Source organism: Epinephelus fuscoguttatus, linkage group LG7, assembly GCF_011397635.1.
Source record: "Epinephelus fuscoguttatus linkage group LG7, E.fuscoguttatus.final_Chr_v1".
NCBI lineage: Eukaryota > Metazoa > Chordata > Actinopteri > Perciformes > Serranidae > Epinephelus > Epinephelus fuscoguttatus.
The window spans coordinates 23,891,460-23,919,075 of record NC_064758.1 but is presented as its reverse complement, the minus strand read 5'-3'; the positions used below and the strand labels follow the sequence as shown (position 1 = coordinate 23,919,075).

The 27,616-nt window shown below is 41.4% G+C and overlaps 1 protein-coding gene across 2 annotated transcripts; it reads right to left on the bottom strand.

Moving 5' to 3' along the window:
* Window positions 1-1,517: 1,517 nt before the first annotated feature.
* erbb3b (erb-b2 receptor tyrosine kinase 3b) lies at window positions 1,518-26,158 on the bottom strand. Of its 2 annotated transcripts, none has more exons than XM_049581534.1 (28): window positions 25,834-26,158; window positions 22,882-23,036; window positions 22,603-22,789; window positions 20,476-20,601; window positions 20,324-20,386; window positions 20,050-20,168; window positions 18,079-18,220; window positions 16,832-16,945; window positions 16,633-16,750; window positions 16,474-16,547; window positions 15,076-15,166; window positions 14,086-14,288; window positions 13,564-13,696; window positions 13,376-13,469; window positions 11,440-11,597; window positions 11,289-11,345; window positions 9,909-10,050; window positions 9,676-9,795; window positions 9,477-9,575; window positions 9,185-9,370; window positions 8,942-9,097; window positions 8,734-8,809; window positions 8,478-8,624; window positions 8,300-8,397; window positions 6,175-6,351; window positions 5,990-6,061; window positions 5,401-5,692; window positions 1,518-4,123 (listed from the first exon to the last, which is right to left on the bottom strand). In XM_049581534.1, exons 1-28 carry the CDS (start codon window positions 25,904-25,906, stop codon window positions 3,201-3,203), a joined length of 4,395 nt encoding a protein of 1,464 aa, XP_049437491.1. In that variant the 5' UTR covers window positions 25,907-26,158; the 3' UTR covers window positions 1,518-3,200. The 2 variants fall into 2 exon arrangements, with proteins under 2 accessions (XP_049437491.1, XP_049437492.1); XM_049581535.1 differs by having other exon boundaries at window positions 4,003-5,297.
* Window positions 26,159-27,616: the final 1,458 nt, after the last annotated feature.

Below are 27,616 nucleotides of genomic sequence, written 5' to 3'. Positions count from 1 at the left end.
CCACAATGACTGGTAGATTATAGGCTACTGGGACACTAAATGGATACATTCTCAGTCTTATGTTTCAGACACACCATTAACGACAAAATGATAGATATTCTATAGTTAATAGATTACAAAAAAACTTACTTTTATAATGTGTTATTGTTCTTTGCCATATTTCTAAAAAGAAAATATGTTGCCAAGTAAAATAATTTAGAAGCTTTTGACCTCAAGCACACCTACCGCACTCCAATGGCATGTCCAGGTAAAATGGTACAGTCATGCTTGAGTGTTTTAAATTGTTAAATCTAGTTAATAGGTCAGTTATTGATTCACTAAATCATTTATGTAACCTACCTTTTCATTAGAAAAGATTATCCAACTTTTCTGCCATGCTCTCTTGTTTCCTTGGACGTGCTTACATGCAACAATTACGGCTAATCTTTTACTATTGTTGCTGACATTGACTCACTGCATCATGTTTGATATTTTTAAGTGACAAAATGCTATGTAACATGGCAGGGTGGGTCACAATAGCATAACTCGTGATTTTATGGCACCTGGTACCCTCAAAACATGCTGGTTTCACTTCAGAAAAATGTCCCATTTGAGCTTAATTTTTTTTTTCCCGTTTTACCTGAATGCATTCAGTACTCACTCAAAACCATTTCCTATTAAAATAAAGTGTATTATGAAAATATTTCTATCACAAGTTAAGCATTTGATACTGTTATTGATTCAGCTGCAGCACTTATATTACCCAAAAGAGAAAATCAGCATGCTGCATGGCTGACCTTGCAACTTCTTGGACCAGTGATTTTTATTTATTTTTTGACTCTTTGCTCTGTGCATATTTTTAGTCTCAGACCACATTTTTCACATGAAGGACATTTGTAGAAACAATACAATAACATGTTTGGTAACTGGCTGCTAATACTAAAGGGTTCAAGATGTAAAACCTAATTTGTCCTTTATTACCTGATATCTCAAGTTCACCCTGATGTTATAGAGAGATTTTGATGTTATAGATAGGTCTATTAATTGTACCAATAATCTGTTCATCTTTGTATAAGTTCACAGAGGTCATATTACTGTATATTATAAAGTTATTCTCTCATCTAAGAACATTTCAACATTTGTACTATGAGTTTTTATAAACCCATCAGCCTAAACCGGATTTAAACGAAACCGGAATAACGTTGGCGTCACTCTCTCACTTCTCTGATCATCTCTGATCAACCTCTGACCAAATCGCGCGCGAGTGCGTCAGCGCTTCACATGCCTCCATCTCATTTTCTGCCTGTGTCAGTGTGACCGCACACAAGGTGGAGATGTGCAGAAATAACTCGTTTTTTGTTTTATATAATGAGGAGTATCATATTGCAACATGATTTTAAAAAACAACTGAATGTAAAGGCTCAAGTGTTTTATTGTTGTACCAAATAAATCAGTGACACCTAATTTTTTATTTGCAAAATAATCGCATTTATTCATTAATATAATAATCCATGCTATCATAAATTGTACAAAACGACTGGTTCTTATAAATGGGACATGGTGACCTCATACTGCAACACAACACACACATCTTGTCACAATAAAGCAATCATAGATACAAAGGATTTACAGTTGGCAGCTGAGACATGTAACACTGTATCCAACAAACCAATTTATCAAGTAAAAATACAGATACAGATGTAAGGTCAACTTTGCATGCCTGTTAAATTCAGGGACTTCTCATCATACACTTCAAGTTCACAGGTGTACTCTGGGGTGGGGGCTTCTGGCACAACTTCACCTTCTTCCAAGGTGCATGGAGCGGAGAAAGAAGTCTAAAGAGGTCGAAACTCCAGCAAGTGTTGACCTCTTTATTTCTGTGTCAACTCACAGCTGGTTTCACAAACATCACAGAGGTGGGGGACTCGGGTCACATCACTTGAGTCAGACTCAAGTCTCAAATCTGAGGACTTGACACTCGCTTGACCAACACTGATAAGAGGCTAGACTTGGCTTTGACTTGGTTATCATGACTTTAGACTTGACTCAAACTTGAAACACTTTAAATTTTTGCATTTGTCTAGATCAGGGGTGTCAAACATACGGCGCCAGGGCCAGAACCGGCCGCCAAAGTGTCCAGTCCGGCCCACTGGATGATTTTGTACAATAGTGATGCACTTGTGAAGGTCTAGAAGTGCCAAGTTTAAGGCGCAAGTTAAACACTGAGTCGCTTTCGTCATGTAAAATGTTGCTTCAGAGGCTTTTCCACCCCGACCAGAGTACAGATCTTTTCTTTCACTTCAGTTTGGTGTGGTGACATCAGGATCACGACATGAAAAATGTGCAAAATGATTGTGGAAAAAATTGAGACACATTATTGAAATGACATTTATTCTTCTGAAGACATCGCAGGCTGTTTGTCATCTGTTTTGTAAATGGATGAGCATTCTTAAAATGTACTTCTTTAAACAAAAAAAATGGAGATGTTTGTTATTTATAGGATATCATGCAATGGTTTTACTGGTCTGGCCCACCTGTGATGGAATCAGACTGCACGTGACCCATTAACTAAAATGAGTTTGACACCCCTGGTCTAGATATTGAAAAGTTTTGTTTTTGAAACACAAATGGGTGATTTTGGTGCAATACATGCAAACATGGCAACCCTCAAAGATGCAGCAGGCCAATGGAGGCCAAGGCATGCAGCAGCTGCCATGGTGGGGGCTACAGCTGTCCAAAAATACTAAATATGGATTCGAGGATTATGTTGTCAATGGCACCAGGAGAGAACAGTATCTAACGTCTGCAGCTCAAAAATCAGTGATGTGACCACCACAACATCCAACTTTGTCTGTCAAAACCACAAAACAAAGGCACACAAATGTGTCTTTTTAGCTAACTCACTGTTTTATTGGCTGGTCAAACATATGACCTGAACATCAGAATTTCATATGACTTGACTTGTGACTTGTCTGACCTGACATGTGTTGCTTTATTCTCCCTACAGTAACTTCGGAATTGCATGAGACGTGTGACATACACCCACTTCTGCTGTTTAAAATTGTGACATGAGGTTCAAGGGTGTATTTCTTTCACCACTTCTATCTTTCGAAGTTTATTGAATGCTGGTAATCAAATATAAAAAGCTGGGAAACTTTAAAAAAACAGCCACATTTATGACAGGAAGTAAAGTTGCTACGTCTCTGTCCCAGTCCACATTATTAAGTACGTACAGCATCTGGCTTGAGGAACAGTCTGCTGTGCCAGTAGTCTGGGTTATCAAATGATGTGTTGCTGCCAGGCTCCCCCATGCCAGCACACACCTTGATGTATCCCCCGATCCCGGCACACCTGCCACTGCCCATCTCCTCAGGAACAGCCCTCCCCTTCACAGGGAGGTTCTGGTAGTCCGCCTGCTCCCATCCGCTTGGCATCACTCCAAATCTGGTCATCTCCTCATACTCCTCCACCGTTTCCCCCCCAGCTGTGAGCACATCTGGCCTGGGCATGACCATCCCGCTCACACTCCCCTGGAGTGCATGTTGTTTATTTGTGTTGTGGTATTTCTCCTCTTCCTCTTCCTCCTCCAGCTCTTTTTTCAACACCTCCACTGTTTGGTTTGTTTCATCTGTCTCCCCTGCACTGTTTACAGATGTTTGACTCCCCCGTCTCTCCCATGCTGGATCCTCTCCCTCTGTGGAGTCGGATCGCCTGATATCCATGTATTCATACCTGCCCAGCCCATGAGCTGCTTCCCCTTGGTCATCCACACCTCTGATCACGCTGTCAGAGTCCTCAGTGCGCTCACATTTCTCTGTGGAGTCTCTTTGCTCTGCAGCACCTCCTTCACAACCCTCATCTACTATCTTACTCCGTACAGCTGAGACTGGCGTCAGAGCTTCCACATGAGGCGCATCATCTATAGGTAACAGAGCCATGATGGATGGAGAGGGTAAAGGTGACATTTTACGACAAACTGCCACAGATGGGGCGTCTGCCTGTGATGAGATGCTGCTGGTGAAGCAAGAAGGAGCACCAGACTCTTTGCTCATGATCTCATACTCCTGAGACGGATTTATCACCACAAGAGACAGATTATTCTTGAGTCTTGAGTTTCTTCGCCCAGAGTGAGAGACTCTGCAAACTGTGAGGGTGTAGAAGGGAGAAGATCAGAGGGAAGAAGCCTTGATTATGTATTGTTTATCAATCATATTATATACCAATTATTTGAAAAGCAGTCAACAGGCCTTCCTGGCTCTATATTGAAAGAAAGAGTTGCTCCCCAACTTCTTTTTCAGTCCTACTCTATTCGTCTTAATCTTCTTCACACTGGTATTCTACAAATAATCCCTTATAACCCCTTCCCTAGTTTACCAATCAATCCGCCCATTGGAATCTATATTCCTGTCAAACCCAACAATCAAAGGAGGCACCTCTGTTATTTATAATGCAATTTCATGTTTAGATTGTTCCGCCTCCCTAGATTATTCAAAAATAGCCTGGGAAAATGATTTGGGGGTTGCTATATCAGAAGAGTCATGGACAAAAGCCCATTTACTGGTACATTCTTTCTAAGTTTGAGCTAGACGTGGACTTTTGCCATTTAAAATATTGCATAGACTTCACATAACAAAACATAAGCTCCGTAAAATGTAGTCACAACACAAGAGTCACAAGAGTCACAACATATTTGCAAAATGTTTTTCAGTCACTATCAGACGTACTGGGTAGACCTGTGGCTCAAGATCCACTGATCACACTGTTTGGTATTAAAGGTTCTGATCTTACATAATATGATGTTATTTGTAACCCTACTCGCACGCAGACTGATATTATTAAATTGGAAGCAAACACGGGATCCTGGCCTTTCTTCCCTCGTGAAGGATGGGATGTACCACCTGCATTTGGAAAAGATTAAATTCTCCTTAAGAGGGTGTAAAAAGAATTCCACCAGATCCTCCAAGTCCCAATAAGCATCCTATAACTAAACCAAATCCAGATGTCTGCAACCAAATTCGTTTGAAAGAAAATGTGGCAATATCACTGAATTGCAAATAGACACAGCCTCATATTAGGACACAGGGTCTCAGCAGGATATAACATCATTTATTCAATATATTAAAGGAAAATAATACATTTATAGGTAGCACCGGTTAGTTTACTTCCTCTTTCCGCAGAGATTTCCGACAGCGGAACGTTATCCAACTTTCTGTGTAGGAGTGTGAGCTGAACAGCCACAATGAGTAAATGCAAGTTTTCTGAGGGCTGGTGATTTGGACTCAGATGTCAAATATGGTCTGAAAAATCTCCCAAGAAGTCTGGAAAATATGAAATGTTGAAATGTAAAATGTGTGCGAGCCCCTGAGTCAAGCAAGTACTATGATGACTCATCATACTCCCATCTTATTGCTGACACATTACCTCTCTCTGGAGTAACAGGGGACCCAGCCAGGACGTAGCCATAGTGGTCCACCTCGTCCTCTTCCTCTGCCGTCCACACTTTATACGAGGATGGACTTGATGCTGATGAGAGCTTCCTGTGCCGGCTGATGGATATACGAGGCGTACCCCTTTCTGAGCCAAACCTGGATCTGTGAAGACTCCCAGTCCGTAAACCTTCCTCACGCAGCTCTGCCTCTCTGCCACTCCCCCTGAACTCTGACCTCTCAGGCAGCGTCCGCACCGAGCTCAGTCGAGACCTCTGAAGCCACAGCTGAGACAGAAAGACATAAACTGATGCAGCAGCTCATAGGTAATGGATCCTTTTATTTTTAAACAAGACGAATGGGAGCAGAATGACACGTTGAATGTGTCTCACTCCCTGAGGTAATGACCTGCTGGCAGCGCTGGGTCGTAAGATTGATTTTATTATGGCTATTTGCAAAGTGTGGTAATAATGTTGATTAAAGAGAAGCTGTTCAGAGTTACAGCTTAATATATCCACTGTATCACCTGTGCAGTTACAGGGTGGGAATGTGTTTGTTTGTGTGAATGTGTGAGTGTGTATCACCTGACGGATACTGTCCACAGGGCTGGGGGTCATTGGCAGGTATCCAATAGGTCCGGCCTGAGAGGTACCGCTCTACAAATCAGGGAAGATAAAGTGTTATGTGCTGGTTTTCTTGGCTCTGCTCCAGTCACAAATATGATAAAAAAAAAGTATCTGACTATCTAATCTAAGGTGTGTTTCATTACCCTGTAAGAATTAATCCGTGAACGAGACAAACTCCAAGATGGAGAGTGTTGGAGAGGAGGAGTATTCAAACCATCCTCCAGTCTCTCCTCGTCTTGAGCTTCCAAATCTTCCTCCAGAAGCCCTCGCTCGGATTCTCTTCGATGGATCTCTACCGAGGCAGCTTCTCCTCCTTCAGTCTACAGAAATACACGGAAGTAAAGGGTTTAAAGTCAAAGTAATCAGCTGTAAGCAGGGGCGAAGCCAGATGTTGTAAACATTTGGGGCAAATTCCAAACCTAGGGGGTCTGGAGGCATGCTTTCCACGTCAACATATGATGTGCAAGGTACCCTGGGTGCATTGGTTGTTGACGTTCTGGGACACAGTGTCAAGTTCTTCCTGTTACATGCATTGTCTTCTTTCAAAATACACTTCTGTTTTCACAGGAAATTTAACGTTTACATACAGTCTCTTTCAAAATAAACTACGTTGGTACAACACCGCAAATTGACGTTTTTTAACTTCAACAACAAACACACATGGTTGGGTTTAGGCAACAAAAGCATGTGGTTAGGTTTAGGAAAAAAGAACAGGGTTTGGCTTTAAAATCTTACGAGACGCGGATGCCGCTCTCTCAGTTGAAAGTCGGTGTTTGAACCCATCCACCACTCCTTCAGCCCGCCTTTTGCCACCCTAACTTTAGTCTTTGTCCTGCCGCGTTTTCCCCTGACACCACCGGGCACCACTAAACTATAATGGCCGCCAGCCATGCATCATGCCAACGTAAAAGGACACCTTTTTTCATTGGTCTCTGACCCCGCAAGTCACTGCCCAAGTTGGAGTGCGGCCAGGCTCCCCAGGGGAGATATTTCCCCCATTTTTGGCAAATATATGCACGTTTTTTTTTTCAAGCCCTTTGAAAATTTTTTTTTTTTTTTACCAAATTAAAATATCATCCTGTAGACCCTACTCCCTATTTTGTATCTAATTTTTCTACAACTGTCTTCATCATTCTAAAACATAGACTATATAATAAAGATGGACGACAAGACTGCTCCTCAAAAGTGAAGCCAAAACATCTCGATCACCCCCAGTGGCTGGTTGCAGTACATCTCATAAAGCCTGCACACTTCATGTTAGCAGATGAGACATGGGCCAAACTAAAAGATCAAAATAAATGTCAAATAAATTTTTTCAAAGTCATAGTCTATGCAATTTTAGGTAGTTCTTATCACACTGGTGCATGGTTATGTTTTACTTTGACTGGATTTAATTAATTTTTGATGCTGTAAAAGGGGTTTAATGACAGCTTTGTGCGTCAACTGAGTGTCAGCAATCAGTGGTGCTGCTTGAAATAGGTCTGATGGCTCAAACTTGATACTGCATCTTGATGTTGCCTCTGCAAAGACTCCAAATGATGTCACAAGTACAACATGGCAGCGGCCATATCCGGGACATTTTGGCTTCATTTTTGTGGAAGGAAGCAGAGATGCATCATCCATCTTTATATACAGTCATTGTTCTGAAACCGTCACACAACAAATGTTGAAGATGAATAATTTTCAGTCCTGCCACCTAAAAAGAGGAAAAAATTGGCTGATGTTACTATTTTCAAGTTACATAGGTAAGGTAGGAATTTACGTAAGCAGCATTTCTAATCTTGAAACCAATTTTTGTTACGTTACGTTGGAGTGGAGTTCACAGAATGAATGTTTATCTGACAAATATGCCACATTTAAATGTATGCCGTAATAATCTGGGCTGTCCTAATTGCAAATTACAATGCCAAGTAAATGTGGTCATCAACACGCTGAATCGTATATTAGAGATTATTTTTCGCTGGATAGGATGGTTTCGTTCTTCCTCGGATAGGATGATCTGGGTGTTGACAGGGAGAGAGGGGGGATGGCATGCAGCGAAGGGCTGCAGGCTGGTATCAAACCTGCTGCTGCTGCGGCAAGGACATTGCCTTTCTATATGGGATGCTTTATCTACCCACTAAGCCACCGGATGCCCCATAAATCAAACATTAGAACATTTACACAGATTTCCTTTGAGTAAACACTCAAGGCTGGAGCCCCAAAAGCCAACCCCCTGACCCCCCACTCCACACCTGGCTATAAGATAAATGACCATGATCGCCTCACCTTGATGACAAGGTATCTGGGTGGGTCTCTTGCCATGCGGGTAAAGTCACTGGCCAGCTCTTTGAAGGTCGGCCTTATATTTTCATCAATCATCCAGCCTAAAGAGAAGAAGCAAAACAATTTAGATCCAGTCTTTGTGTGTATGTGCATACTGGCTGCAATGTTTTAACACACTCACATTTAACCATGACCATGTAGACATCTATGGTGCAGATGTGGGGCTGTGACAGTCGCTCGCCCTTCTCTAGCAGACTCGGCACCTCCTGAGGCTGCACGGATGCATAAGGCTCCGCCCCAAATGACATCATTTCCCACACTGTCACCCCTGTTCGGGAGGAGAGACGCCACATTTAAACACTGCCTGCCAAAAGTTTATTTGATTGGTACATAGTGTGTAACACTACACACACTCACACAAACACACAGCCTCTTACCATAACTCCAAACGTCACTTTGATGGGTGTATCTCCGAAACAAGATGCTCTCAAGAGCCATCCATTTTATGGGTGTCTGGATTAAGAGACAAATAGCAGACAAGTCATTCAGATCGCTTTGTTTACATTACTGGAAGAGACAGTGAGAAACACTTAGCTCTGACTCAACAATTCAGAGTGTATCTCAAACTGAGTGAGTCATAACAACCTTGGTGTCGGTGTAGACATATTTCTTGTCGTCGGGATAAAGGAGGTCTGCCACACCGTAGTCAGAGATCTGGACCTGATAGTCATTCTTCAGCAGGATGTTGCGGGCAGCCAGGTTCCTGTGGACCATGCAGTGCTCCTCCAGGTAGTACATACCCTGAGACACAAACATACGTTCAGTATATGCTCTCTATAATCTGGTATTCACAACATTTGGTCGCTCATAAAGTCCAGATGCACTCACTTTAGCAATCTGCACACACCAGTTGAGCAGGCGCTGGGGGTCCAGGCTGTTCTTGTGGTGCCTGATGTGCTCCAGTAAGGAGCCCTGTGAGCTGAGCTGGGTCACCAGTTGCAGAGTGGGACCTGGACAGATGCCAAGCAGCCTAACGATGTAGGGATGGTCCAGGCTGCCCATGGAAAGCATATGCTACACAGAGAGCAATAGTTTTTATACTTCTGAAATGTCATATTTATATGTCACATTAATTGCTATTTGTGTGATGTCATAACTTTTGGGAAGCTCTGATTCTCACATCAGTGATCTCAGTGAAGGTCTGTCGGCCTGAGCTATCCTGGATGGTCTTAATGGCCACGGGGATCTTCACTGTCTCTCCCTCCGGAGTCCAAAAACCCTTAAACACAATTAGATGTACAGCAGGAGTCTGTGAAACTTGGGTAGGCCTCAGACTAAAACTACATCTGCACATATATAGTTAAGAGGTTAATAAATACCTTGTGCACTGAGCCAAAAACCCCCGAGCCAAGGGCTTTAATTTTTTTCAGCTCTGAGGGTCTCAGGATGCGGGCGTGTACCTTGGTACCTTTCTCTCCGGGACCCAGTGGCTCAAAGCTCTGCCAAAAACACAAGATTAATCCCCAGATGATTTTTCCCTCTCTGAATACAAATGCACACAGCAGCCAAAGCAGAAGTAGCTTATGAGGCTGGATGGTCTCTGAAGTCTTACCTCTCCACTCTCCAGGTACCTCCTCATGGCTCTCTTGCGGCGGATAGCCAGGCCTCGGTGGTACAGCACACCCAGGAAAAACAACACCAGGCAGAAAATCAAGCCAGCCGGGACACCTAAAGCGATGCCTGTGATCTGACCACTGCAGAGTGAAGCAGAAAGAGATGCTGATAAGAGGTAAAAAAAAAAAAAAAAGGCTTTGCTTTGTCAGAAACTGATGTCCTGTGGCAAAGGCAGCAAGCAGATCTAATTCATCAAAAACTGGGTTTCTTCAAGGTCGATGTGAGGTCAGCTGGTTGCTCCAGCAGCTGAGACACTGATCAGTAAACAAACAGGGAATGAATTCTTATGCATGTCGTGCACAAACAGAAGCAGACCAATTACATTAAGCCAAAAGAAGGGCAAAGTTACTGATGTCCATAAATACTCACACTGCAAGAGGTGGTCAGTAAGGAATATTAAACAAAACATATATATAATAGACTGGCATTACAGTTTCCATTAGTTCATTAGTTATGTGCATGATTTCTATGGGATGAAACAGCTTCTCAATAATATGTCACAGGTCATGGGCACTGAGTGCTGCCAGATAGTGTGCTCACATGAGATATGTGAATTGAAACTTACGCAAAGGATCAATATGTTAAAGGGGTTTTAAATAAGTTTACATTACTGTATAAAGATCTATAAGTGAAAAATAGAAAGAAGCACAGGACTGCAGAGACTGAGTTTATCACTCTGCTCTGTTGGGCAGAGAAGACGGAAGAGACAGAAGACAGGGGGTCATTTCCGTTACCTATTTGTGCCTGCAAATCAAATTCTTATTGTTTTTTAATTTTAATAATCAAACCTTTTAGCTGAAAGGTTCATTTTTCTTATAATACTATATCAAGTGTTTAGGCACATGGGACCACAGTTTTTCTAATATTCCATTATATCTTAGTGAAAGCAGCAATCCCATGTGCCCAAAGACCAAATAAGATATGTTAAGAACATGGTTGCATCTCAGAAACTACAGGGAGCACAGTCAAGTTTTTGGTATCTATGCACTCATATCAAGTTGAATATTAAAGATATGCACAAATATGGAATACAAAAATAAAATCAAAATCATTTGATAAACAAAATGTAATTTAAAAAAATTCAAGTTGTACTGTTAGATACTGCCCAAAGTATGTCGGTACCAGATTTCAGGACTAATGAATAATTAAATAATTGTTGTGGCATTTTTCTTTATCATACCACATATAGTTTTGGGCACATATGGGTAGTGTTATAGTCAATCCCACCTAAACTGAGACCAAAACAGGACTAAGGAAAATATTAAAGAAACGGCAACAGTGTAGTGTTTTATATTCACCAGCAGGGGGAAACACTCACCTACTAACTGCCAGCCTGACTGCCTCTAAACAATCATTTAACCCTGGGCCTGAGCACCTGTAACAGATAAACACATCATTATTTAATTACTGTGACACATCTGTGGATAAACTCATGAAAATACAAAGATATACTTTGAGTCCAGTCTCACCCTTGTGTGCAGTTGTGGTGACATGGTTCACAGTGACCCTCCCTGTTGGGGTATTTGAAGATCAGTCCCCTCTGTCCGTCATTCACACCAGTGGGACATGACGACATGCAGTAAGGACCATCTCGCAGGTTGGCGCACTCCACACACTCATCTGCACCCTGTCGTAGAATTAGAGGAAGGCAGAAAATATGATGAGGGAGGTTATTTATAACTCCATGGGGAGGCATTGTAACCTGCAATGAACTGGGCAACGGTGCAAGAAACTGCGTTTGTGTTCTACCTACAGACTGATTCCAACACAGAGTAAATAATTAAGACCATTAGCTGCTGCATATGATTTTATATATGATGGACGAGGAGTGGCAGAGAGTTGATACAAAATGTCTTAATGGAAGCAGGCAGCGACTTCGTCAGCATTTTGTATAGATTAGTTGTAGTTTTTACTTTGGACAGACGGTGTCTCAAGGACGTCAGAGGTTTAAAGATGATTAGATAGTCAGCAGAACAATTTTATTCTAATGCAGGGCAAACAGTAACTCATGTCTAGACAGTATTTATATAGCCCCTTTCCCACTGGATTAAAAAAACACTGACACCCATTAATATCTGGCTTTTGTCTGACTCTGCAGTAGTCACGTGTATTTATCAGCCCCGGCTCTGATTGCCTGTGATCGTCAGCAGGGCGTAAATATAAATGGCCCATTCTCTAGGCCCTTATGAGTGACTGTCACCTTAGAAATATGCCTATATTCAAACAAGAAATGGAGCAACACCTGCAAGCTATTTCAGAAGTCAGCTCAAGCTGCACTGATTCATACACACTTGTCATATGTCACTCTACATATGTCATCCACAAAACATGCCCTCCTAATATGGCGGTCTATTTAAGCTGCAAAATCTTCCTAGCTTTCCCTTTGCATTGTCTGTGCTGCTGCTGCTGCCCTGCATCAGTACTGCTGCTTGGTCTTTCAGCCCCATCATCCACCTGCAGGCTTCGACCAAGGGGGGGAATATTCTAGACGCCAAACTCTAACTATGTTCTGCTGTTGAAACAAACATTTAAAACATGAGCTGTCTGACTGAACTCTCCTTAAATTCAAAAAGGTGCCTTTTGCTATATATATATATATATATATATATATATATACCCTTGAAAAAGGCAATACAATCATTTTTTGTGAAATAGTCAGTAGCATCTGAAACAAAATCATATGCTTATTCAACATAAGCTATATATAATCTATGAAAAGATCAGTGTGCACGAGGGCCCATCATAATAACGTGCACTGGGGCCCACTGTAACTACCTTACGCCACTGATCAGCAGTGATGGAAACATGACACCCAGTTGGACATGCTAGTTTCGCCCATTTCGCTGAACAGTGCAATTATTTGCCACCGCAAATTCTGACCATCTCCTTTCAGGCAGCACTCGAACATCATTCCAAATTAGTCGGTACAGAATTTGAAAGAAGAGACTGACTAAGAAGTTTTCCCCATACATTTTCATTGGCTCTATATATTTATATCTGTGACGTCAAATGAGATACACCACTAAAAAAACCCAGAAAGGCATACTGGTCTGCTGCAGGGTCGTGTACACTGCTCTGGTCTACTGGCTATAGGAAATGAGTCTATTGCTTATTTTAAGTGGGTTTTCACGCATTTGAATAACCCCCATATTCACCCTAATTCTGCTGGAAAATGGTTTATAACTGTATCAGGGTTGTAGATTTGAGTTTAGAAGAGGGGAGACTCAGTGAAACAAAGTGAAACTGTTAAGAAGTGGGACAAAAAAAGGATTATATATATATACCACTGTGGCAGGACACGTTTTATGTACATTTGTAGAGCCAGGCCCCCCACAATATTAAGATCAGGTAAACAGACAAATGCAAGTCAGAATCCATACAAAGGCACTGACTGAAAGTGATTACCTGTCCAGTACAGCTGGCTCTCCCACTCTGAGGCTTACACTCTGGATGACAGGCGGCACATTCGCCATCAGGTCCTGCAAATTCCCTCGGAGCTCTGGGGACACGATGTTCAAAATATAGAGTCAGATAAGATGAATAAATTCAACACATATCAGCAAGAATATGAACAAATGCATGGATTTACTGACCCAGAGTGAAAATTACAGCTGCCCACACATGTGCCGTCTCGACTGTAGTTCCTACATGAGAGACACTGGTCGGGTCCCGGGCCCCAGCAACCTGAGTCTGAACACAGCGGGTCGCACACATGGCCCTCTGCAACTACACACACAACAACATGAGAAGAGCATCAGTTAACTGAAGGAGAAGATGACGTGTGGAATTAATTTTACAGACCAAAATATATGTAATATATCAATATAGAGACTAAATTCAACTACATTAATCATCAACTAATTTGATAATTGATTAACCTGCCTAAGTAATTTTTCAAGAAATAAAAAGTCAAATCCTCTGATTCAAGCTTCTTAAATGTTAATATTTTCTGGTTCTCGTTACTCCTCTATGACAGTAAACTGAATATATTTGGGTTTGTCTTTAAGAAAAAAATAATCAGTATTTGTAGTCCCAGAGAAAGCAGCTCAAAGAATAACAAAATAAATCAATGTTTTATTTGGATTATGGGCAGTTTTTGTTCAGTCTGTCCTCACCGCACTCAGCCAGCGGCCTGTTGTTGTTGAAGTTGTTGACTCGAACTCTGCGGCCTCTGAACAGCTGCGCCCAGTTTATGGTGTGGTGGTAACAGAGGTTGGCATTCTGACTGATGTACACACTGCCGTCACTGATCTCCCGGAGAGAGCGCAGACCCAGTGAGGTAAGAGTGTGGATGCGCATCACCATCAGAGAAAAACGCCTTTGGTTGGAGGGTTGGAGGACGGAGGAGGACACAGACAAAAAGAAAACAAAGAAAAATACATTCAGATCAGTCAGAGAAATATTTGAAAATGAGCATATAGCAAAGGATAACATGTTGTTTTAGATCTAAACCGAGTGGCATATTGCAGCTAGGGGATCTACATTATAGGGATCATACACACACATGAAGTCCATACCTGTTCACAGCTGTGCAGCACAGAGAGAGGAGAGAGGTTAGAAAGTGTCAGCACAATATACGGGGGCTTGTCATGAGGTGTTAACACAGAGAGCAGCTTATAGTAGATAGGAGGGTGTGGAGTGTGTGAGAGAGCAGCAATGACACACGCTTATGCAACACACTTCACATGTAATACAGACCGACATGAGATTAAAACACAAGAACCAGAACCAGCCTGAAGCCAAAAGCAGGTGTAATTACATCTTAAAGGCTTCGATGGCTTTAAATATCTACTCTTTAGAAGATGTTATGATAATACTAATTATAACCCCCTAAAAAACAAAGTTTACAAAGTGCTTTGACAAGCAAAGCAAAACAAAAGCAAAAAAAAACTCAGAGGCGATATCACAATAGACAAAACTATGAAGACAGAAGACAAACTATGATGCCAAACTAAGGCCAGACAAAAATGAAGATATATTTAAACAAGAGATCGGTGTTGACAGATTATTCATTCTATCTGGTTAATTTATTGTCTTTTACTGAATTAATTTTCTGACTGACGCTTTACTAAACGTGCACATCAGTGTGTGTAAACAAGCCTTACTTGTAGAGCGACCTCCCTTGAATGGTGGTGAGACTCGAGAAAACAGACAGATCATTCAGCTCTTTGGGCCACGACTGGATGTTTAGGATATCTGACAATCAAACACAGTGATAACACTAAAACATCAGAATTTAAAAAGTAGTGTCAGCTGTTATAGACCATTTATAGCATATTGCAAATACCAGCTATTACCAACCTTTATCTATCAGTGAGTAAACTGACGATTCTTGGATAAGTGACATATTTTATGGCTATCTAATATATTCAGTGCATAAAAATAACAGTACAGAAGAACTGATAGTGAACACAATAACTGCAGGTAGTTTGTTTGAAATAAGGGACTTGGATACATTCTGAACACATATTGCAATAGTGATGAGTTTTCCTGGTATTTTTGAGACCTTTTATATGATTCTCCGTATTACGTATTTTTTAATAGGCCACTTTTTAAACATATTCAGTTTTTTGTTCTCTGATACTGGGACATTGTTCTGTTAGCTGTCTGGCTGTGCAATAGGTATCTTGGGTGAAGAAAACAACAACACACATTCTACTGTCTTGTATCCAAGACTTATTTCCAAGGGTGGACGGATTGATAACAAAATATAGATAGTACATTTTCATTTTGAAGATCAATTTTAGTGTTAATAGGATCAATACCAAAAAAGGGATCAGTTTCTCTATTCAACAATGTACCCATTTGTATTTAAAGAGTAAAAGTGTCTATGCCAACAACACTCCACTGAGCACATCTAGTGCGTGTACTCTTTGCTTATTCACTGCTGTTGTCATGTTGTGTGCACTCAAACAACATACACTGCAGTGTGCACCCTGACAAGTCTAATCTGACACATAATTGCAGCAATGTCTGAACGAAAGTGGAGAAAAACGGAAAAGAAGGAAAGAGGAGGAAGATTCCTCAGCATCCTCTGAGTCTTTTCAGAGAGGCTCACACAATAAATATCCAGGTATATGGTAGTGAAAGTACCATTTTAGTGAAATCAGATCTTTTAGTATTGGTTAATGTTACATTTTTAAACTGTAATTGGTCATCATTAGCTGTCACATAAGCAGACAGCTCTCTCCTACATGACAGTACATAAGTAGCTTTTTTTAAGGATCGGTATCAATATTAGTGATTCAGGCCCTACATGATATCAGATGAAAACCCAATTTTGTATTCTCACCTATCCCCACGTATTTATGGTATTTACTATATTTATAAACAGCTCTATTACCATATGACTGAATGTAACTCTGACAAGACTATGGAGCAGTCTAAAAAAATTACATTACACTGAAATGAATTGAACCAGGAAGGAAATCAATTTAAAACATACTGGTACACTTTGAAAATCGTTGAGTCTGTACAGTAAACTTAACTGTATATACACACACCTGTTATTTCTCTGACAGTGCGAAACACCTCCAGCTTTTTGGCATCCAGGGGCGGGATGTTTTTAAAGTCATCTCTATGAAGAATAAAAACAAATCATATTAACAAGCTGACCGTACATCGCCACACTCTGAGTTCCATCATGCAGGGCACACAATTACCCAAGAATCCCTGTGACCAGGAAGTGAAGGCTGCCCTGGATCTTGGTGCAGTTGATAAAGCTGTCGATGTTGCTGGAGTCCACCGTCTGCCTGTGTTCAGCGCCGGTGCCTTCACACACTACAGGGACGACCATCATTAGCTTCGATGACTGACAAATAATCTCAGTGTAACAACCAAACAGTATTTTTTAATGCTAACCTTTTGGGCAGAGTCCACTGCAGAGCTCACACTGCCTCTGGCCCTCTCGCTCCACCTCCATCTTGTCTGGAGGACAAGCGCTCACACAGGAGCTGCCGTCCACCACAAAATGGGCTGCAAGGGGAAAGAAAGAGATAACCCATGATGAAACAGGTTTGCAATATCGGGGAAGTCGGTTAAAGGGCAAATTCACCACCTTTTATGTTGATGTCCAATCAGTGTAGATGGTAAATGTAGTCGATTGGATCAATGAATTCCTCAGACCGTGTCATAACGGTTGCTGAAAAATCTGTGCTGCTTGCATCTTTTGCCATCATTTTGTGTGCTCAAAAACAGAATATTCTTTTTCTCTTTGCTTGTATTGCATTGTATTATCTTCTTATTCTGTGTGTGTGTGTGTGTGTGCGTGTTTTGATTGCCTTGCACCAAGTGAAGCAGCACTTCTATTGTCATTGTATGCATTACAATGACAATAAAGGCTTTCAATTTCTAAACCAGCTACATTTCCAAGAGCAAAAATGGCAGCCAAAAGTGCAGAGGATGTTACAGAAGAGGATACATTTTACAGTGTTTTGGCTGACTCAGGTATTCAGCCATATTTAGTCGAGTCATAGTTTAATGTAGCAGCCAAAGTAATGCAGCAGAGAGATATGGCCACTAGGGACCCTAAAGAACCTGAGCTGCCGAGAGCCAACACCGGCTGATGGTGCCTTTGTTCACATTGCCCTCCAATGCCAGCAGAAGCTGAATCACTCTGCTGCAGCGAATTTCCCTTTCACTGTGTGCAGTGTTTGTTGGATGCAGGTGCTGACACCATCCCAGAGAGAGCCGATGTGTAACTATGCACTAAAGTTTTACTCCTAGCTTGGACAGAGTTGTGCGAGAGACCTTTTTCCGGATCCAAAAGATAAACTGGAAAAGACAGCCAAGACCAGCAGGGAAGAGAGGACAGATATTATGTCTGTGCCAACCAGGTAATAGCATCTGGTGGTGATACACTGCACACAGTGCATCGTGGTACATGTAGGTGCTGCTGGAAATGCTTGGTGAGCAGGAGTACTCTGCTTCATTTGTCAGCATAGCACACACTGAGGAACTGATCGCTTCAGCTGACTACATTTACCATCAACACTGATTAGACATCCACATAAGAATCTGTTTGAAGCAGGCTACGTTTTATGTTGCACCAAAAGTCATAAGACAACATGCTGAGGATGCAGACACACAAACAAGCACAGGCGACTCACTGGGACACTGGGAGACACAGATGGATCCATACTGATATTTGGCATTAGGGTTGGTCTCCATTTGAAACGTCTGCTTGTTATAGATCAAAGTCTGGGGACACTGAGGCACACAGGCTCCAGACTCGTTGAAATGACGACATGCCTATACAAGTACACACAGACACAAACAGACATGACGAACAGACAAAATGAAATATCTGTTTAAAAACAATGACATCACATGAGTCAAACTTATGGTTACTGTCATCATCCATTATGGTTCACACAGTAAAGAAATCATCTCACAGGAACCTATTACCATGTTTTTCAGGTTTTTGCTAAAATCATACAAATCACCTCTGTTTAATATGACCTCTAACTGCATTCCAAAATAACACTGTATAAGCTTTTAGGCTGATATTTAGCCGTGGTAGCAGCATGGCTCTATGGGGATGTAAAATGTCTGACTTTGGTCATATTTGACTCAGATATCTACAGAACAAATCTTGTACAGAAATTTATGACACTCAGTAGATTATTTTGCAGATTTTGGTGATCCTCTGACTTTTTTTTTCTGGCACCACCAAGAGACATTTTTGCTTTTCATGAAATCTCAACAACTTTGGATGGACTGCTGTGAAATTTTGCAGATTCATACTCTCTTCATGATGACCTTTGACATTTCATCAAGCACAATCAGGTCAAACTCTATTTTATCTTTATGATATTCCAGTTAGCAAATTAAAGAATGCTATTATGCTAAACTAAGATGGTGAACATGGTTGATATTATATCCACTGTCAGCACTGTGGCGTCATAATTGTGAGCGTGATAGCATGCTAAAAGTTAGCATTTAGTTTGAAGTACCTCTGGTAGTGGAGCCCAGGTCCCCAGGAAGTGAGTCTGACTTTAAAGCCAATATTATAAATGGCCAACAGTGTTGCCAACTGTTTTCCAATAAAAGTAGACAGGACTAGCAATAGTCACTAAAAACTGCTGATTGATTTCATATGGTCATTTGCATATTGGTGATATCATTGTGCATTAACGGAGGCATTAAAACTTTGTTTAATAGGGTTCAATAGAAAAATTCTCAACAACTGTCCTCTATAAATCAGTCCCTCCCCGACCTCTTTTACTACTGGGGTTTGATCCCAAATTCCAATTCGGCCTAATAACATATTTTGAAAATCTACAAGAGCTGCACGGATAAATCATTTTATCCCCATTCAAGTTAGCAGAAGGCTGTAAATGTGAATAAAGCCAGTTGGCTCAAGAGAGAAAGAAAGATCCAGGTTATTTTACACGCAGGTAGTCGAACTTTTTTTTGGCTTAATGCGCCAGTGAGCAACTATCATAGGAATGAACAGAGCCACGCCTCCAATGCTGTTTTCTCTTCAGCCTATACATCCATGGTAGAGCCTATACTGCTGCTAGCTGGGCTGTGAACTCAGTCTCTTAGTCTTGTTTATCCTCCAGGCATTCAGTACTGTAAAGTCAGCTGCCATGAACTGTTGTTTTCACATGCTGTTTGAAAATCAAACCCAGAATTCAAAACATAAGCTGATGTCTCAGAGAGAATAATCCATTTGTTTGTGTTCGGCAGCTGCCTTAAATGCCAGATTTACCAATGAAAAACAAAAAGATCTAAAAACAGTCTGTATGCTGAAGTGTGTTACCAAACGGGGATTTCCATACCACACTGCTGTACAGTGTTACTGTAACAAAAACCATTAGCTGCCTGGAAGATGCGAGTTTAATCAAAAGTGCGTGCATAGTTTCTCACGGGATAAAATCCACCTCTAAGGTCCTTAAAATCGTATATGTTACGATAGAATCAAATGGGATTGGAGGCATATAATTGAAATTAGGAGTGAAATCATTGTTTCCAAAGCTTCTTTTTAGCTTCCTTTGTTACTGAAGAATGAAAAACCCACAGTGTGTCTGCAAAGACTGCCTTTCTCTTCATTTCATCAAAGATGAAGTACTTACGAAACAGTCCACGTCCAGAGGGCCTTTACATCCCGCTGCACACTCTATGTGACAGCAGTCCCTGGGGCTCGTCCCAAAACAGCGGCCATTACACTGCGGAGCGCACACCGTCTTAGTCACTGAGACACACAGGAGAGACGGGGTTGAACAGAGGTCACCACTGTGCATGTGTGAGTGTTGTGTCTTTGTGTGTGTGTTTTTCTGTCTATGAAAAGAGACACAGTGAGGACAGCGAAGGAGGAGAGAGAGAAAATCTGAACAATTGGGCACTCACAGATCTGACACTGGTCCTCATTTGGCCCCCAGCAGTAATCTCCACACGATTTGTGGCATGGGCCTGAGAGAGAGACAAAGACAGGGAGCACTTATAAGAAAGAGACAATCGAAAGATAATTTGGGGATATGTGAAATAGGACCAGCACCAACCTCTCTCTCCATTGTAGTGGATGTCAATAGGAGCACTGTTGTCTCTGATGATGTCTTGCCAGAAGATCCAAGGGCCATAACTCAGGTACTTGTTGTTGATAATCTGCACTCCTCCTGCCAGAATCTCTGTGAAGAAATGTGTGAAAAATTACATTTATATAAAGAGAGAGTAGACAGGATATCCCTCAGCAGATGCTCAGACTGCAGCCCACGAATCAGAGTCACTGGGTAAAATATAAAATGCTTCCTGTGTGTATACCAGTGTGTGCAAGGGTGGAAGTACAGGCAATAAACAACCTTAATAATCTTGTTTTTTAATTAGGATACATATGAAATATTTGCGAGGCCCCATAGGTTCTTTCTAATATCTGTTTAGATCCTTAAATGGATTCTTGGAGCCGAAATTGTCCCACTCCTCAGTATTTTATCATCATGTTGAAAACATAAATATGTCTATAGCTACAGCAACAATGTCCTGGGGTCTCATTTATAAAGCAAGCTGTAGGATCCATACTTAATACATACGTACAGACAAAAGCCAAAAATTGCATGCAGAATATTCAACAGTTCGTAAGCATGGGTCAGAGTTTCTTCCACTAGGTCTTTTGCATGGGAAATGGCGTACACCTTTTTCAGGACTCATTTTGTGCATACGCAATGTATATAAATGAGACCCCTAGTCCTGGTGTTGTGCACACTGGCTCACAGTCACACTGTCAGGGTTTACAGGGACACTTGATCAGAACACAGCCAACGTTAATGTTATTAGTAACACCTGTGCTTTTCCTGCTACAACTAGTCAAAATACGTGCCGTGAAAAAGGCCTCTTAGATGTCAGAGATTTGGGGAATCAGGGAGAGGAGACTAAAACCGAGTCCTTGCATGCCTTGCCATAAATCACCACCTCTGGTTTTTATACCACTTAGGAACAACATTTTGTCCTGCTACACTATAACATCTGTCAACATCTGTATTTCTCTGCCAATGAAATGGCACATCAACAAAACTAAAAGAAGTTTACTTAGAGGAGCAGCCTGCAGTGGTGCCCTCAAGGGGTGGCCAAGGGGGGCAAGGCAACCCTGATACAAATGCTGGCCTCCCACTGACCTCCCCCACCAAAGTAATCAAAAAATAATTAGACGCCTCTATGGGATGTTTTTAAACTTGACTGTATGGACACAGCTACGATGATGTCACCTAGTAGTTTCTCGACTCCTGTTCTGTTGCCTCAAGTTCAACATTTCGGCTGCTGCCATCTTGTTTTTTTGGAGCCACAGGTGACCACATTTGGATGAGAAGGTAGAGCTGTGGAGGTGAAGGGGTGAATCTGACTCATAAGGACTCACACTTTGCCCGAAATTGTTGCACATCTAAAAATAAATACAACTTCATGTCGTGTTAATCATGTTTGCACACTGAGTCCGAAACTTTCGTTCGTCATTAAAAGTTTCCAAACAGGTTGGATTTTCTGCATTTATCTGCATCCATCAGAAGACTTTAGAGACGTTTGACCAAGAATCGGTGAAGAAAATGTGGCAGTGGGACACTGCCGCAACAAGGAACAGGGTGCACAGAATCATTTCATAACTCAGATAGTAATGTTCAGGTGGATAACGAGGAGAAGGATGTGGACCACACACAGAATGTGGAGACAGAGCGGGAGTGGTGCCAGCCAGACAGGTGACCCCAGTGTAGCAAGACAAAGGAGGAAATGTGTCCTTTGATTTCGGCACATATTGCGGATTTTCACAACAAATAGAACAGTTAAACAGTGTGCAAGATTTCTGTGCGAAACACCTATAGACTGTAGCAATGCCTCACACACAGCCTGTCAGTCAAGTGGCCATACCCTTAAATATGCCTTAATAAAATGTAAATGGCTGAATTGCATAAAAATTGGTTTTGGTGTTTCACCTCAATATTTTCAGTGGTCTCATCTGGCCACCCCTGTGAAAAATTTCCCAGGCACCACTGATAGCACGGCCTGCATTTTTCTTTTTGATGCTATTGAGTCTTAATGCCTTTGTTCTCACTGTTTTAAAGGCCTTAGATCTCAGAAAAAATGCTTTTCAAATCTTGCACATAGGACAGCTTTAGTCCATGCTTCTTTTTTATCAGTTATTCTACCTGTCAGATTTGCGAGCCCCAGCTGCCGCAGGCCGTTGGAGCCGTCCTTGGGGTAGTTGAAGAAGACAGAGAGAGCAAAGCGTCTCTCATAGAGGCTGTTTCCTCTGATGACTCGTAGTTGTCCCAGAGGAATCTCCTGAAAGTGGTTCACGGCAATGAGGACGTAGCCAGTCACCTCACGGATTGTCTGGAGGGAAAGAAGAGGAGCACAGGTCTACGCTTTGCACATATAAATAAGATAAAAGACAAGGCAGAGAGGAAGAGGATGCTTTTTTTTACCTTGAGGAAGGAGAAGTCCCAGTTACTCTCAATCTGAGTGATCTCCAGGTTTCCCATGATGATCTCACAGCTGTCATAGCGGTCCTTAATCAGGTTGTACTGAGTCTCTTGAGAACCTGTGGAGCTCAGTCCGTTCTGCGTACCAGGACACACCACTGACGTACACAGTGAAGAAAGATATATATCAGAACAAGAGATACTCAAAGGGTTATTTAAAGACTGGTGAAGAGAACTGTGGGTCAATGTAAAACTCATAGTGGATTTTCAGAGTCTGGCTATAGTGTGTCATGCTTGTAGTAAGCAGTAGCGTGTCATTTTCTTATCTGCCTTGCTTAGTTTACAGTTTACAGGAAAAATTGCAAGGATACACAGTTTGGGGCGAACAGACAACCTGACACCTATGACATGTGAAAAGATATCCAAAAACACTATCCAGAATACCTGGATATTTGGGCAGTTCCATAAGCAATGAAATAGCGTACCCTTTATTCCATATTTATTACATATGTCAGGGGTATTGGGATTGAATTCATTTAACATGGTTGGAGTTACATATATTCTCATTATCCCACTTATATTGGAGTATTTTAAAATGGGTGTTAAGGGATTGTGTTTGAGCTTTGGGAGCCGTCCATGATTTTTTTTTTTTTTGGAGAATCGTGAAATCAGGCCCCTCTTTGAGTTGTGTTTTACAGCTATTTCTTTCACAGAGTAGATAAGGATTTTGTATCTTAGATATGTAAATCCTTGTACTACAGACCATATACTTTACATCGCAGCACGAACATCAAGTCTGTATTATGTTTTGTCTGTTACATTATCATTGCATATAAATCAGAAATCATATAAAATAAAAATGGGGGTTTGGGGGTCCTTCACAAGAAAATTCTGACACCAAACACATCATTTCCATTCTGGTGAATTTCTATGCACCGCTGTGTTCCTCTTCTGTGTCCATTTATGTGTCTTTAATTTTGCCTGAATAAAAGTCCTGTTACTCTCACATTTTTAATGGAGGGAGAAATGCACATGTTTTAAATATTATGTTCTATGTACAGTGACCTTGAGTGTCTTGAAAGGCGCTGATAAATAAAATATATTATTATTATTATTATTATTATTATTATTATTAAGGGAGACATGTTGCCTGTGTCCCACCTGAAATCTACACCTATGAATACAGCTGTAATGTGATTTTGACAAAGGGTTTCAAGAGTTGTTGTCTCCTAATTTAATTTAATACCATCCAGAAATGAATGGAAACTAACCTTAGCTTGGTAGAAAAAAAACAACCCAAAATGTAGCATGCCTTTGAAAATGACAGGCAAAAACACAATATGGTGCTTTAAAAGGAAAGAACTGATGAATGTCTGAGTGTGGGGGTTATATATGTCTCTGAAGTATTTTTAGGTTTTGTGAGTCTTCCTGTCACTGTGTGTGCTGCTGTGCTGACTGGAGAGTTTGATGTGAAGAAGAGTAAAACAGGCAGGCTGTAACCCTGGTACACAGAGCAGTCCAGGCCTGAGGCTGATGGAGTGGAGGCTGAGGGTCGAGGGAGAGGGGCTCTTCCCAGACAAAGTTCCTCATTGTGGTAATGCTATAAATGTGGACTGTGTGTCCCAGTGACTGAAGAGTGATGCAGTGACAGACAGTGCTTCTGTGTGTGCACATGGTGCGTACGTATGTGTGTGTGTGTGTGTGTGTGTGTCTCTGAGGGGTCTGCGTTGCTGAGATCATACCAACAGACAATGGGCTGTGTGTGAGTAGGACTTTCTGGCAGAGGGAAGGGAAATATCGTGAAGGAGACATGCACACCATCTCGTACTGACCAACAAAAACTGTGGGGCTGAACATTTATGTGCAAAGATGTGGCACCTGCAGCCATAAACACAAGTCACATCTCCTGTCTCCTTCAGGAACATGCAGAGGTATAAACCAGAATCTTACAACCTTGGAAGCTTGTTGCATGTTGCTGTACCATAACATATCCCCATGCATTTACTTTTATGCATGGTTCTCTTGAGTGAACATAGAATAGAAGTGAGAGAGTTGCATATCTTTGACTACACATGCATGCAAAAATGCCTGCATCACCCAAACAACTGAGTAACCTTTCAAAAAGAAAACTGTCATTATCATAAAAACAGTCATCTGCAGATTGCATTTACATCAACATGAACAGGACCAGCTGTCCTCAGTAGCTTTTAACAACTAGGGGATCGTTGCCATGCAGGCAATGTTGTCTCTAGCATGACATTAATGTTGCTGCAAGTCGTCACTAACAGTATATAAAGTGCTGATATATTGCTGCATTAAAGGCCTTGATTAGAGCCTGGTAATAACAGTAAAAAAGCTCTCAGAGAGGAGAGTACAGTGAGTACTGTGTGAGCTGAGACAAAGGAAAAAGAAGACATGAGGGTTAAAATGCTGCCCTCTTCACCTCTGACAAGTCCAGATGGCATCCATGTTAATTACTATAATCTCTTCTGTTGAATTGTGTTTCATTTTATCATGTTATATATTGTACTCCAGGAATGCATGTTAGAAGCTGTGACCTTGCAGGGCAGGCAGATGCTGAGGATTAAGTGCCAACAGGTGGACTCAAGCTGGAAATAACTGATAAGATAATTAATAATAATAATGATAATGACAAAGAAAAAGAAAAAGGAAGAAATTAAGGTTTACAGTTTTTTTTTAAAAAATGCAGCCATCTTGGCCTCCAACGAGTCTAGATGACATAAATGTTAATTATTCTATCATATTCTAATATATAGTTGCATATCATGTTAAAAGCTGTGACCTTTAAGGGCAGACAAATGCTGAAGAGTAAGTGCCAACACGTGAATTCAAGCAGGAAAATAATAATAATAAATAAAAATAAAAATTGGTTTAACAATTTTAATTAAAAGATGCACGACAAAGTTTCTGATATGTAATTAATAATCCCCCTACCTTCATGGGTTTGGCATGATGCTGTTTGTAGCCTCCACGTCACACACAGTAAAATGACTTGCCACTGGATCATGTTGTAGTCGAATCTATTCAGTGATATATTATCATATCACACAGCTTTAGGTAGTCCTCCGAGAAGCCAAAGTATGGATGTGTATAAAAAAAATATCAAAAATAATAAGGCTCCACGTTCTGTCTCTGGAAGACGAGATATAAAGAGAGACAGAGGAAAGATATAATCCAATATCATGTGGTCAAAGTGAAGGAGAAATACAACTCCTCCTTTAAAACTTCGCACCAAACATTAGTAATAAGTGCAGATAAATCGCGCCAATTGCAAAACTGCAAACAACGAACAAGTGGCAGTTTATTTTGAAGCTGGGTTTCCCCTCCCAGACAGGGACATGTGATTGGCCAGGAGCCCGATTTATGCACCAATCAGAGACTGGTCCGTCATTTTTTCAGGAGCTGCTGCTTTAATTGTTGCACCGAGCATCTAAGCGGGTAAAAGCCTCTAAGATACATGAGGAATATTATTTTTTTTATTATAAAATATTGCTTTTATTTTCTCTTAACAAATAAAATACCTCCAAACAGACATAGGAAATATAATTAATACAAATATGCAGCTTCTAAAATGGCAAACAAATCATCCTTGTGAACACCATGTTCCCTACTCGTCCCATTATGTGCAGTTATTTTGGTTTCATGTTGTCAGCTGCTGCATGTGCAAGCAGTGCTGTGGTCTCCCAGTCAGCAGCCCAGTGCTGTGAGTGGCTGCACTGTTTCCCCCTGTAAAGAGCAGTATTGTCCCAGCAGCCCTGTCAACTGGTTAATCACCTCTTTGATGCGTATGGAGCAGCCTGTCACAATGGGCCACATTGTCAGATGGTCAAGTGACTTCTGAACCCAAAACAAGAACACGCTTAATTTGAGAAAATGGCCCCAGAGCAGGCGAGATTCCTGAACAAGAAGCTGCGAGTCGCTAATGGATGGATATCAGTAACTGCTTCTGACACTTGTACTGTTAATCTTATTTTGTGTGAGAGAGAGATAGCTGGACAGTTGCTGCTTGTTTGGAAGTATGTGGGGATTTTATTAATAGTAGGACTATTTAATCATTATAAAATATGATTACAGTGTTGATCTCTTTTGATGTGATCACCAAGTCACTAAGAAATAAAGCCTCTTTAAATGTAACATGGTGTAGGTACACATGAATTATCTGTGCATCAAGCTGAACTCACAGCCAGCAGTTTTCCATCCAGCAGGAGGAGACAGAGTCTGAGGATTGGTGCTCAGATATCAGAGCTGCAGCAGGGTCTGTGGGAGGTGGACTCTCGGCCAGTGTTTGCACCTACATGGCTGTTTTTACATGATCACTCTCTGACCCGTAAGTTTAAGAACAATCTCTCGTAGTAAAATCATCAGCTGTGATTTGTCCACTTGCCTATCGAATGATGGAAAACTTTACGGAGCCCCATTACTCAGTGAGCTGGAAGAAAATCTCACAGCTTGACTCAGTTACATAAACAGCAAGTCAGTGTGAGTTCTTGCTCAGTGAAACACTATAAAGTGGAAATATCACAGTGGAAATTAAACGAATGAGTGTTCGGTGATTATGTGCACATTCTCAGGAGGGTTTCTCTGTTGTCAGGTCAAGAAAAGTGGCTTCAATAAAGGCCCTGATGGTTACTGCAGCGTCTGGCCACCGTGGTATCAGCCTCAGTGTCAGCCCTGGTGGCCCTGTCCCTTCCAAGGCGAGCCGTGGGGGTGACTGCTG